Source organism: Osmerus mordax, chromosome 26 (genome assembly GCF_038355195.1).
Source record: "Osmerus mordax isolate fOsmMor3 chromosome 26, fOsmMor3.pri, whole genome shotgun sequence".
In the NCBI taxonomy this organism is placed as follows: Eukaryota; Metazoa; Chordata; class Actinopteri; order Osmeriformes; family Osmeridae; genus Osmerus; species Osmerus mordax.
In genome coordinates, this window is record NC_090075.1 from 4,122,332 (window position 1) to 4,136,600 (window position 14,269).

General features: G+C 39.9%; 2 protein-coding genes across 3 annotated transcripts; one reads left to right on the forward strand and one right to left on the reverse strand.

The window, feature by feature from the left end:
* The first annotated feature begins 6,690 nt into the window (after positions 1-6,690).
* Positions 6,691-7,974, forward strand: LOC136936248 (prostaglandin E2 receptor EP4 subtype-like). Its single transcript, XM_067230012.1, is given in 3 exon segments — positions 6,691-7,515; positions 7,597-7,820; positions 7,822-7,974. Coding segments are annotated over 3 exon segments (1,125 nt in total). The 5' UTR covers positions 6,691-6,735; the 3' UTR covers positions 7,943-7,974.
* A 151-nt stretch (positions 7,975-8,125) lies between these two features.
* Positions 8,126-13,800, reverse strand: slc35e1 (solute carrier family 35 member E1). 2 transcript variants are annotated; one of them, XM_067230159.1, is made up of 6 exons: positions 13,465-13,800; positions 12,602-12,672; positions 11,928-12,065; positions 11,449-11,574; positions 10,877-11,122; positions 8,126-10,662 (listed from the first exon to the last, which is right to left on the reverse strand). In XM_067230159.1, the coding sequence occupies exons 1-6, from the start codon at positions 13,790-13,792 to the stop codon at positions 10,429-10,431; spliced, it is 1,143 nt and encodes a 380-aa protein (XP_067086260.1). In that variant the 5' UTR covers positions 13,793-13,800; the 3' UTR covers positions 8,126-10,428. The 2 variants fall into 2 exon arrangements, with proteins under 2 accessions (XP_067086260.1, XP_067086259.1); XM_067230158.1 differs by having other exon boundaries at positions 10,862-11,122.
* Positions 13,801-14,269: the final 469 nt, after the last annotated feature.

Genomic DNA, 14,269 nt, shown 5'->3' on the forward strand with positions numbered 1-14,269 from the left:
ATGTCTGCATAACAAAATATGTTATTCTACCGAATCTATCAACAAATTCTACATTGTAAAAAGATTATTTTCAGTGCAGTTTCAGTATTGTGCATGCTAAAGAACCAACCTGACCCTTTTATGACTTAACATTTTTTCACAAAGTCACTATATCACTACTTGTCACATCAACTTTATTTTACTATGCATATTCACACCACCACCCACAATTCTTTAATTTGAATTATAAACAAAACCATTTTGATTGTGTTTCTCGACACAATAAACAAGATTCCTTTTCAGATTCCTGAGGATTTCCTACCTCTTTTGCTGGAAGAGAGCCACGTCTTGACAGGTCCTTGGTCCTTGGGAGAGCTCACAGCCGTCTTAGTGGCATCTTGGTCGGACTCCATAATGATGTTACTGTTGTTTGTGAATCTGAAGAGAATCTGTGAGTCAGATGGCTGAGCGGTTAGGGAATCGGGCTATTAATCAGAAGGTTGCCGGTTTGATTACCGGCCGTGCTAAAAATAACGTTGTGTCCTTGGGCAAGGCACATGCCTCGGGGAAATGTCCCTGTACTTACTGTAAGTTGCTCTGGATAAGAGCATCTGCTAAATGACTAAATGTAATCTATCATGCATCAGCTACAGTAACTCCAGTTTGAGATTAAATGGAGAAAACTTCCAAAACATGATGGTCTATGTCAAATCAGTCCCTCCGATAACATACGCATAAACAGAAAAAAAAGATAACGGGATTCATTATTTTCTCTTTCAAATGTTTACGAAATGAAAATGGTTGCATCTCACCTGTCAGGATGTTGGTCAGCTCTACTCCTTGGCTCGACTTAAACCTCCAGTCGTGTGAAACATGTCGGAGCCAAAGGTCAAGCAGATGCCTCATCGGTGATGTATTAACCTCTGCTGGAATGCATTGAACTGCACAAAAAAGATTTAAGGGCAGTATTGCCATCTTAATGGGAATTACTGCTATAGTGGGTAAGGTATTGTGAGGAAAACTTGCAATAACATAAAGGCAGTCAGTAGAGGCATTGCCAATATGGGTGTAAGTGAATCCAATCCAATTTTTTATATCAAATGGTACCGTAATAGCCTACAGCATGTCCTTCCAAGGAGCGAGGAAAAACATTCACGATAACATTCACAATAACATTTTCATAATCTATCCTTAACATGTGTATTGCCCTACAGTGTTTAATAGATTGTACAATACATCATCCATCTCATGAACTACTGTTCTCCCATGAACTGTGCTTTAATTAGTGTCTATGACAACGCAAATGGAACTTGGCTTCTTTTAAATCTTAATAAACCTGTTGGGAAGGCTGTTGTTGTGCAATGGTTTCTCAGCAAAGCCTTGCATATTAAAGATATCACAAAGTATTTTCTTCAATCATCTTCTATATAACTGGGGAATTATAATTATAATGAAAAGTTCAAACACAAACAAAGACCGAAGTATGAGGCCTGGGGATATGATTTAACACTTTTAATGTCCTTTATTGCACAGTAGTGTAATATCCGGTTTACTGTGAAGCTGGACTAGTTTGTGATAAGTAGTTGAGAGTAGGCCCATTTAAGATTGTGGTAAATTATTTAGTCGTGGCTGGATCAAAATACAAGCAGTTTTATTAGTCTCATACAGGTTATACACAGTCACTAGGTATTCTTACCTCAATCCTCATACCTGGATATGGTAAACTATCTTGTTTATGGTATAAGCGCTTATACCAGTGAACAATTTAAAAACTATAAATCCCTTGAAGCCCACGGACATTCAGCAATGGCTGGGTATAGGATTTAGATTGCTTTTTATTATAGTTTTCACACTCGCAATTTGAATCCATCCGCGAAGCGATAACTATTGACAACAATAATGTCAAACAAACAATCAAACACCCAAATACTGAACAAGGCCATGTTCTCTCTATTTGGCTGAGTGCCTCACATCAGCGGAAGGTGAACACGTGGCAGATCATGCAGTATTTTCTTCTGCTGCAGAAGTTCTAGGCACGGGCAGAGACGGGCTCTGGCACGGGCAGCATGAAGAGAGGGGCGGCACTTTCCGGCATTTTTGTGTTCGGCGCCATAGATATCTATGTTCGGCGTCCTCTGCTGGCATAAAAAAGGTATTGCGTTTGTGTGTATTCACAATTGCATTGTAACGGCATTGTCGTGCCGTTTACTGGGTTGGGGGGGGGGGGGGGGGCGGCAGTGATAAACTTGGGTTTGGCTTTGTAACAGCTTTTCAACATTGATCAGAATTGTACATTCTACATACATTTGAGAGGGTACAGCATATATCAAATAAAGCCCTACAGATGCGTGTAATTTGATGTGGTTAGAAAATGTTCTTTATTAAAGCAAATTAAAATTATGAAGGTTGATACATTTCTATAAAATACAATAACTCTGCCCAGACGGTTAATAGTTAACAAGCAATGTGGCTGAAATGACATTATGCAACATTTATGTTTTGATCAGTACATTGACCTAAACAACTGTGTTTTTAAACACCAGAGCGGATGTTAATTCAGAAACTTTAGAGTCCACTTCTTCTAAACAGAAACTCTTAGCTTCTGAGAGAAGACTTATGTATTTATAAATATCTGCATAACAAAACATGTTATTCTACCGAATCTATCAACAAATTCTGCATTGTAAAAATATTATTTTCAGTGCAGTTTCAGTATTGTGCATGCTAAAGAACCAACCTGACCCTTTTATGACTTAATATTTTTTCACTAAGTCACTATATCACTACTTGTCACATCAACTTTATTTTACTATGCATATTCACACCACCACTCACAATTCTTTCATTTGAATTATGTAATTATAAACAAAACCATTTTGATTGTTTTTCTCGACACAATAAACAAGATTCCTTTTCAGATTCCTGAGGATTTTTGCTGTAAGAGAGCCACGTCTTGACAGGTCCTTGGGAGAGCTCACAGCCGTCTTAGTGGCATCTTGGTCTGACTCCATAATGATGTGCAGCTGTTACTGTTGTTTATGAATCTGAAGGAACACAGATATGCAGGGAGGGTGGGAACGTCTATATTGGCCTCCATGAGATTTTGCATGCATCAGCTACAGTAGCTCCAGTTTGAGATTAAATGGAAAACACTGCCAAAACATGATGGTCCATGTCAAATCAGTCCCTCCGATAACGTACGGGTAAACAGAAAAAAAAGACAACGGGATGTTTACGAAATGAAAATGGTTGCATCTCACCTGCCAGGATGTCGGTCAGCTCTACTCCTTGGCTCGACTCAAACCTCCAGAGTCGTGTGAAACATGTCGGAGCCAAAGGTCAAGCAGATGCCTCATCGGCGATGTATTAACCTCTGCTGGAATGCATTGAACTGCACAAAAAAGATTTAAGGACAGTATTGCCATCTTAATGGGGATTACTGCTATAGTGGGTAAGGTATTGTGAGGAAAACTTGCAATAACATAAAGGCAGTCAGTAGAGGCATTGCCAATATGGGTGTAAGTGAATGCAATCCAGTGTTATATCAAATGGTAATAGCCTACAGCATGTCCCTACAACGAGCAATGAAAAACATAGGAAAGTTCACGTTAACATTTTCATAATCTATCCTTAACATGTGTATCACCCTACAGTGTTTAATAGATTGTACAATACATCATCCATCTCATGAACTACTGTTCTCCCATGAACTCTGCTTTAATTAGTGTCTATGACAACATAAACAGAATCTGGCTTCTTTTAAATCTTTATAAGTGGGGAGTCAGGTGGCTGAGCGGTTAGGGAAGCGGGATAGTAATCAGAAGGTTGCCAGTTCAATTCCCGGTCGTGCAAAATTACGTTGTGTCCTTGGGCAAGGCACTTCACCCTACTTACCTCGGGGGGTATGTCCCTGTACTTACTGTAAGTCGCTCTGGATAAGAGCGTCTGCTAAATGAATAAATGTAAATGTAATAAACCTGTCGGGAAGGCTGTTGTTGTGCAATGGTTTCTCAGCAAAGCCTTGCATATTAAAGATATCACAGAGTATTTTCTTAAATCATCTTCTAAATAACTGGGGAATTAGAATTAGAATGAAAAGTACAAAAACTGAAGTATGTGACCTGAGGATATTATTTAACACTTCAATTTCCTTTATTGCACAGTAGTGTAATATCCGGTTTACTGTGAAGCTGGACTAGTTTGTGATTAGTAGTTGAGACTAGGCCCACTTCTGATAAAAAACAAATCCACCCTATAGTTTCCTATAAATGTTAATGCTGTTGTCTTTTGTATTTGAAAAGGATTTGGTGGGTCACCTCTCATTCTACTCATTCTGTCAGTGGAGATCAATTAAATTAAAGCTATGATGACTCATCAGAGGATGAGTTTGAGGAACAAATACGTTGGCTGGAACCCAAAGTGTGAGCAATTCTAATGACCAACAGGGTGAAGTGCTTCCCATGTTCTCCAATAGTGATGACTAAGTTTCGCAAAAGTGTAGAAAAGTTCAATTTAGCATTATAGGAAGGATAATGAATCGCTTTACAACTCATTACTGTGTGGTCAAAGAACAGTAATGTTTGTGTACTGTGAAGCCTGCACAATGTGAGGCAAATTGCCAAATAGTATGCAGGTTAAAATAAACACTGCCTTATATAGTGAGATATCATACTTAGACATACTTAAGACTAAGACATGTTCATGTCCTCCGAGAGGAAATTTAGGGTACAGCACAGAACATAAACACAAAACACATCAAACAAACCAATCAACAACGATCCAAGGCCATCAAAGTCATCTATAGAAGCCATTATAAATATGGTCGTAGTCCATGCAGATATTCAAGGTGCACTTACTCTAATGACAAAACTGTGAACAAAGGACTTCAGGCTGACATCTGAACTCACCAAATTAGAATATATACAGGCACTGAATCTAATGGAACAGATCAATACCTGTTCTGTAAAGCTGTATCGAGGCTATCTGTCTGTTTTAATAAAAAAAATGGTGCATCTCAGTGTAGAGTTTAGTCTAATCAGATCAAATGACAGAGCATGATCCTGAGTCATGATCAACTGAGTTTTCTCTATAGAGAAATTCAGTAAACACAGTTTAAGCATCTCCTTACTGAAACTGAACCAAATTAAGCCTGAAAACACATAGTGTTTGGTGAACTGAACTTGAGACCGTAGTGCTTCTAACATGGAAGCGCAGCTGCATACAGTCTTTTTCTTGACTATACACGTCATTCTCAGGTCTGTAACTTCCTGGAAGTTATGACATCAGAATCCTTCATGTTACAGGTCATTGAAATGGCAGGCAGTACTTGACATAGCAGGCCCTTCGCTAGCCTAGTGGAAGTCTAGCCTTTTTTGCAGTCCCATCCCCCCCTCCCCCCGGGACTCGAACTTCCCGAACCCCTCCTGTGTCTACGGGCCTGCATAATGAGCACCGGACTTTAACTTGCACTCGTGGGAACCCTTCTTATTCAATTTGCACAGTGAGACAACTGAGACAAAAGAAGTATTATTTCAGCCTATGTAATAGTTACATATTTGAAAATTACAACTCCATGATTTTGACTAAAAGCCATTTTTAACTGTTGATACACATTTCTCAACAAAACATGTTGATAAGAAAAAAAGTTGTCACTTTGAACTTGAAACGTTATTTTTTTTTTACTTTTTTAAAACTTTGATCTTACATTGTTGCAATTATATAGTATCAAGTTGCAATCCTTCTAAGAAACAAAAAAAACACTTATTGGGAATGAACCTCAAAAGAATAAATGAGTTGTCTTGAAGATATTGCAGTTAGAGTGCAGTAACACTTATGAGCACTGTTGATATATACTGGATTCAGGCGATCCGTTCTGTTTACAAAAAAGCTCTCCTTGTCACACAGCTCTGATATCATACCTCTCACTGAGGTATCGTGCTTTGTCTTTTAAGGATGGAACGAGACATGAATCGTGCCACACCAGTTCTGAATGTAAACATTTGTCATCCAGTAATGAATGTGCTGGGAAGAGAGTCAGACAGCTCAGTGCACCAATATCTTGTGTTCTCCTTCCATCACGGCTGACCTCCCCAGTAACAGCCATTTACAGCCATCTTTGTTTAGCACAAAGCTGTGAAGTTTGTTTTGGAGACACTGTGTTGGAAACTTACACCGTAGGTGTGATTGGGAGCATGCTAAAATACCCTATTAAATTGGTTCAACTATTCCCTCAAACAAAGAGTTGCAGGATTGAGGATCAACTGATCATTTGAAAGGGGGTTGGTTTACTTGTTTGTAAAGTTTAGCAATTGGAATGTCTATGGCCACTTTTTTTGTGAATATGAGTAACTGTTATTATAAAATAAACATGCATGTATTGCAATGCATTATCATGTGGGGCAATACTTAGGAAATTCTGACCTCCCAAGGGCCAGATTATGCGTAAACTTGGTGACGACAACACTGTGGGATAAGGAAAGGAAATGAAGTCCTTCCCACTGCACTATCTCTCAGTGCAGTGCGGATATTAGCTACTGCTTGGAAGTTAAGAAGACTGTTAACTAGCCAAACTACATGTGCGAAGAGCGAGCTTACCCGTTCCAGTTGCAGTATTGAACAAGAAATTACAAGGGTGCGATCTTGAAGGATGGGGCGACTTTCATAGCCTACATTTCCCATGGATGCAGATGAATTGTTTCGGAATAAATACATAAAATAACCCAAAGGAAAAAAATTGATAATTGATTACTGGACACCATGAACGACACACTGAACAACTCGCACGGTACAGATGATGGGACTGTTGCAACGATGGCTGTGCCTGTCCTCATGTTTGCAGTTGGCGTAATTGGAAATACTATAGCAATAGTCGCCCTTTCCAGATCTAAACAAGAGCAAAAATCGTCTGCGTTTTACTCACTAGTATGCGGTTTGGCTGTAACTGATCTGCTTGGGACATGTCTTGCTAGCCCAATCACTATCGCTACTTATCTTAATGCAAAGGTACTCGAAGACAGGCACCTCTGTGAATTCCATGCATTTCTCTTACTGTTTTTTGGCGTCCTTGGACTAAGTATTACATGCACAATGTCTGCTGAGCGATACTTAGCCATGTGCCACCCGTACACTTATCAAAGATGGGGAGTTGATCGATGTTTTGCACGCCAGTTCCTGTTTTTAATCTATATAGCAAATGTCGTTTTTTGTTGTCTTCCAATGATGGGTATGGCGAACAGCATTCCTCAATCGTCCCACACATGGTGCTTCATTGACTGGAGGACACAACAACCTTTACCTGCCACATATTCTTTCTTATATGGAAGTGTGAGTTTTCTTCTCATATTGATAATCATAGTCTTAAACTTTACCGTTTGTGGGACTCTGATAATCATGCGTCGGACGACAATCCAAAAATCCGTCACACGGGGAAGTGCGCGAAAACGATGGAAGGCAATCTCATCAGGCGCAGAGGTTCAAATGATGATTGTTCTCATGGTGATCTCTGTGGTGGTTTTAAGCTTCTCTGCGCCATTGGTGGTAAGTTATAATGGTTATCAATTAATTTAAGGTTATTATCTGAAAGGGAGAAAATAAGTGTCGGTTCTTGTTTTCTTTTAGGTACGCGTATTTGTTAACCAGATAACACTACAAGATAATTTCCAGGCAGATTTGACGGCTATTCGGGCTGCCTCTGTGAACGCCATTCTGGACCCCTGGATATATATTCTCCTTAGAAGGACTCTCTTTTGGAAGATTCGGAACTTGTGTAAAAGGGTTTGTCACAGTCGCCAAGGAGCCGTTTCAACTAGCCCGCAGAGGAGTTACGTTTACCCAGAAAACGTGTGACACTAACAAGTACACTCACGTCTTGGAGGCAATGTGCAGCTCTACCATCAGTGCACAGATTCCTGTCATGGTAACCTACGCCACTAAAGCTAAACCTACTCCAACACATTTACCTTAAACCGATCTATTCAACAGTGACACTCCATTAAATATGTCAGTTACAACATATGTTGGTTCTGTTTCTTATTTCACGTGTGGGGTTGAGTGAAGGGATGCGTGCTGTTCTAAAAAGGCAGAGCACTGTTAAATGAAAAAAGGGCTCATTTTGTCACTTTACTTTATACAGTAGACAAGTCAGCTGTCATTTTTCACAATGCATTTATTTTTTATGACATTTAAAAATAGTATTTACTAAACCAAAGCAGACGGAGACCGTGCATATGTAGCTGCACCTTTGTAAATGTTCTGTACCTAGACAACATAAATAAAAATCTATAAACATTGTTTCAGTAAAAATTCAGTTTCTCAAGATCCTTTAACACACAAAATTGAATTTATACAACTTTTACAAAGCAAACCACCAGGCTTCCAAATGTACATTCCAGTAAATGGCATCTTAGACAAGTCCCAAAAAAACCAATCAACATTTCTTACCTATAGCTGAAGATAACTTTAGCTCAAGATGACAATAATGTTACTGTACAAGTTAACGTAAACACAATGCACATTGTGTTCAACACTTTGCTACTGCATGAAAAAAGAATCCTAAAAATGAGTCAAACAAAAACCTAAATGTTCTGCATTTCATTCAGATAGATCAGTTCTTTTCATTTGGCAAGTCAAGACAACAGTGAAATCTAAACACACCCAATTAAAAGAGTAACAAAGTGAATTCCTAGTTTAAGTGTTTTCAATTAAGAATCTGACCAAGTTTCAAGTAATAATACCAATGCAAAATCTAGTTATTTAACTCAAGAGGTGTATAGGCTTAGAAGATGTGCATTTCTAAATGACTGATATTTCAAAACGCTCAGAAAAAATACATTTTCATAATTAAAGTACAAAAAAAAGTGTTAAAAAAACAAACAAAACCAACTTAAATGCCCGAAAGGACAAAGGACAACTAGACCAATTGCCTCCCCAGAATGACAGCAGTGTCTTGACAGGCCGCAAACTGATATGGTTTCCGAAACTTCAGACCATTTTACCGGTTAGATTAAGACTGCAGATCTCAATGGATAATTCACCTTGACACATTTATTTCATCTTTAATCTTGTTTTAGTCTTTGTACAGGAAAAACTATTTTTCCTCAATAGCATACCCTGGCACAAATGTTTGAAGAGATCAGTGTCTGTGCAAACAAACATGTACTATGCAGTACACGGTGAACAATACGGAAGATGTGAACAGTTTATGTGCAAATTAAACATCATAAATATAAATTTTGTTCCCAGACAAGTTTGTTGAAGCCCAAACAAAAGTTGTCAAATGTGTATTGCAATACATACAATTAGGCCTTCTCCTTCTGGTGGGAGCAACATAAATTAAACTATGATCGATCAAATTGCACAAATATATTTCACAACACATTCAAATAAACAGACCCAACAAATAATTTAGACTGTGACAATGACAACAGAATGGGGAAATCTTATAGAGATAAAATAAGCAATCTTGTCAGGGTTAAGCCTATGAGGCCATTTGATGTCCACTGAAGATTGGCACGAAAAATGAATCACATGCATTAACTTACTTAGGATTATGACGCATCTATAAATAGCTACATACTTTTATGCTCTGACTTTATAGAATCATAGACAACAGTGAGAACATGTGTGGCATCTCCAGGGCAAAGCTGGCATTATATAAGAGCTGGGAATTCCTGTAGCAATTATTTGACCTAGGAGGGCCTATCCCACACTATTCTGCAGTCCAGCAATGTAACTAAAAATAAAAAGGGACAGAACATGGTTATCAAATCAATGCGCAAGAAGTACTCAGAGAACATCTGTTAGGTAAAAACATTTTACCCATCTACGTTTGTACTTTTCTAGCAAACTGATATAATTAGTGGAACAAGTGCTTTCCATAACATCCTCATTACTATTACATAGGTCTACATTGCAGTACACCAGCAAACATCCTACCAAGAAAGTTAATTCATATTTGGACAGAAATGCAGGGGTACTGACATTTCAGCAGCATTGAGATTCTTGGGTCATGGTTGGGGCAATTGAGGTCAAGACGGATTCACAAAACAGTATGCACATGGATATTCAGCGTCTTTGATACACAGTATATGTTAAGCACAACATATTCGTTCAGAAACTGTCATTGTGGGTATAAACACAATCATTCCCACATTTAAGAGTTCTCACAGTTATAACAAGAAGAACATCCCTTCCTTTGCAAACAGACAAAAACAAAGACAAAAGTAATGCTTCACTCCATAAACAAAACCTGTCAAGTATTTCTAAACCTCCTAAAATGAATTCATTACTAGATAACTTTGTGATCTGAAAAAGAGAAAAAAACTAAACAATTGCAAACAAAAAAAACAGGGGAAAAGAAAATGCACTACTTTTCTCTGACGACGGTTTGTAGAAGGTTTCCAGGACAACGCAACACACAATGTCCATGGAGGGCGGAGAGGACAACACAACCTACACTACATACTGGTGGTTGTTATTACCATAGTTCATCGTATAGGCCTGTCGGCTGTACTGGAAGTGGTCAAGTACATTGCTGCGGCCGTGCTGCAGCTCTGAACCCTGGGAGAAAGGCACTGACCCGTTGGGCTGAGTCTTATCCAGTCCCAAGTTATCAAATGACATCATATCCTGCTTGGAGACAGGCAGAAGCTTTTTCTTGGCTTCCTGGTTCGAGTCATATTTCGCCTGTAGACAGAACAGACGAGAGACATCTTTAGAGGCACGAAAATGTATACAGAATAAACAAACACCTAAGAATATGAGAGACGAGAAATGCAAGATATAGAATAATATAAAGAATCTACAAACTTGTGTATGGGGGTGGGTATAAGAATAAATGTTTTGATTCGGATGTGAATAAAAGTATCAGGTAGAGGGCACTCACTTCAGAGGCACTCACCTTGTTGTAGAGGAAGACCCCCACAATGGCCGTCATCATGCCCATGATGTTGGTGGAGGATACGGGGTTCCTCAGCATCAGAAGTGATATGCTGATGACCATGATCCTCTTGGTGGCATTGGCCACGGCGTAACTCAGGGGGCTGACCAGGTTGAGAATGCTGAAGGCGATCACGTTCTGTGCGAAATTACAGAAGCCGCTGACCAGTAGGAGGAGGAATGTCCCGGTCCAGTTTGACATGTCCATCTAGAGGAAACACATTTACATTTAGTAATTTAGCAGACTCTCTTATCCAGAGCGACTTACAGTAAGTACAGGGACATTCCCCCGAGGCAAGTAGGGTGAAGTGCCTTGCCCAAGGACAAAACGTCATTTTACACGGCTGGGAATCAAACTGGCAACCTTTTATCCACATTGATATGCAACTGGAGCTTTAATTAGTACACCGGAAAACCAAGGATCATAAGGGCCTAGTTCTAACTAAGGCAAAATTTAATTTCTTTACTTTCTATCCTCTCCCGCCTTCCTTCCTTCCATCAGAACCCATGTTATGTCACATGCAGTCTACTTACCAAATCCCCGTCCACCAGGAAAGATGAGAGGTCCACCAGAACCCATGTAGGAAGCATGAATATGACTGCATTGAAGCCCAGTATGTTAAGGAGCCTCAGGTGGTGTATCCTTGTATCCCGCAACACCTGAAAAGCAATACACGGTGACTCCTCATGTCACTGCCGAAAACAAATATGTCCTGTGCTCGCCGCAACACCAGGCATCCAATTAGTTGGGACAGAAAACTAGGAAGTCATAAAATACCTTTTCTAAAGCGAAAGCGTGACTAATGTGATTCCAAGATACAGCCAGTAATTTGAGTCTATTGAGGTTTTGAAAGTCACACCACCAGACAGCATACACAGCCTACATTCTACCATACAAAAACCAATGTAAGATCCCCTCATCTTGAGTCAACATCTCTGACTATGATGCAATCAGAATCAGAAAGGGATTTATTCGCCATGAAAGTTTGCACAGACAATGAAGCCAGGCTTACCTTCTTGGAGAAGATATTCTGCAGAGAGAAGCACAGAGTGGCCGCCAGGGCACTAATCAACCCCAACATATCAAAGGATAGTTCGGTGACGGTGGCCAGCAGTACTCCTCCAATGATAGGAATGAGAGATACATACACCTGCAATAGGAGTCGCCACAAAGGAAAGCAGGTCAGGATCAGCCTTGGATAGGTAGAAAGGCAGTTTATTCTGTCCTGCAATCTGTAGTCCTAATATCTGTAAACCTAAAACTCCACCGTACTTATGTGAAACTATTTCTTTTAGACACTTTAGTTTCTAGATTTCATCATTTAGCACAGTTTGGCTACATGTAATTATGTTTGAAATGAGGACACAGGGATCTAACCTTTCTCTTTTAGTCCTATAATAGCACATAGGATAAAAGTGTTCCTCCTATGTAGGAAGTTGCCCATCCAGCAAACTCAAACTAAGTTTCACTGTTAATAATTAAGCAGCAGTTTTAACAGGAAGTAGAACTGACCAGATTACCCAATTCTGCCAAGGAGGCAGGACATTACTCTCTACAAAGCTCATGAAGAGTGGTAATATGACCTGCCCACACCGACACCGTGCCACATCACCACAGATGGGGCAAAGCATTCCAGGTGAGTCACATACACCAACAAGTGCACAATGCATTCTGGGTGTTACTTACTTTTGTTGTCTGCTTCTCCTTCATGATAATTCTTGATAACAACACAACCCATATTGGCATCGTGGCTTTGACTGCAGGAAAGGACAGAAACAACAGAAAGTGTCAGATTGATGAATGAACTGATACTTTTTGTGACCCAAGGTGAGGATATGATGAGGGTTAGAGAGATGATCTCTACGACGGTAGGAATACCGTTGTGTTTGTTTACATAGCTTCAGATATGAAAATTACGCCAGAAGGGCATGAAAGCTCATGTGACACGTCACAAAGTTTGCATTTGATATTTACATAGTCGCCATTATATAGGTAAAACCGATAATGCGAGCAAATATACTGCAGTGAGTCAGGTTGGTTGCTGAGGGTAAAATATCAAACAAATAAATACTAAATAGAAACTCCTGTCACTTTCAACAAGACTAGACAGGTAATGTCAGGATTCGTCTGTTGCCAGCGCTAAAATGATCTTTAGTCCACGAGTCTCGAGAGATGAAACAAGGTGTTACACTGCATGATACAGATGCTTGGGCCCCTCCCCCGAACAGGTTGGTTAGCTATCCAACCTGGCTAGTTAGCTAGCAGACGCTAGCAGCTAGATCTTGGTAGCATGTTTAATGAAATAAACCGACCTGCCCAAAGTAATTAGCAATTCCTCAAACATGCCTTCAAATGCCAAGCACATGAAAGCAATTGAGGTCGTCGCTGGCTAGCAATCCAGCTGGCGCACACTCGTTTCAAAGCACAACAGAGCAGTACAGACGGTTTGACACAGCTAGCTAGTACAGCTAGTATTGAGTCGGACTGCTGCTAGCTAACCAAGCTTCAGGCGGCCTAAGATTAGAATCAGATGTACTTCTGCTACTTACCAGTATGTGCATATGAAACAGGTACCTTCCATATACTGAAGTGTGCTGATACTGATGCAAAGTATTTCCCAAAAGCTAATGGGAGAATGTACCATCGGTAGTATCTGTGAGGTACTTCTGTTTTAGGTACTCCCCATGCCCGCAACAACGGTGGAAGAAAGACGACGATTGAAAAGATATGAAAGAGCGAGACAGTAACAGGATACGGGAATCCATTCAAAATGATTTTGTTCACAACATTGCCACCTGAACTAACTGTGTACCAACAAACGCATAGCATAGCAATCCGAACCCCTTCTTTGACTGGGGGACGCTCCACCGCAGCCATCTTCCAGTTTGGAGTCACCGGCTGTGTGGCAGTGAGGCCAGGACTGAGACGTGGAGCAACGTAGGCTACGTCGATTAGATTGGATAGTTGCGTCACTTGCCGATTAGATATGTACCAGCCCAGTAAACAGAAGTCTGGTTAGACTGAAAACATATTTGTGGCCTGTATCACGCGTCTATGATTTACAGATAATCAATAGTATTTGATGCAGTTGAGTTTGCCTTTTCATGTGCGGATGGCCATGCGGGTAGTTAGTCTGTTACGTACACAATTTTGTCTGACGCCATCATGCTTTTTGGGGGGGAATTTCTGTTTTATTAGTTTCAGAAAGGGTTAAGCCTCCTTATAGATCTCCTTTTGTTGACTGGTTTCTCATGGAAGGAGAGTTTCTCACCTGCATGTTATGATTGACAGCCTACATGCATACATAAGGCTACTGAGAAACGTTAAACATTTTCTTTCAATATAAAAGTACTA

Coding starts and splice junctions, on each gene's coding strand:
- slc35e1 (XM_067230158.1), bottom strand. CDS start 13,792: ATGGCTGCGGTGGAGCGTCCCCCAGTCAAAGAAGGGGTTCGGATTGCT. Junction 12,673..13,464: donor TGTTTCATATGCACATACTG/GTAAGTAGCAGA, acceptor CCTTTCCTGCAG/TCAAAGCCACGATGCCAATA. Junction 12,066..12,601: donor AGGAGAAGCAGACAACAAAA/GTAAGTAACACC, acceptor CTCCTATTGCAG/GTGTATGTATCTCTCATTCC.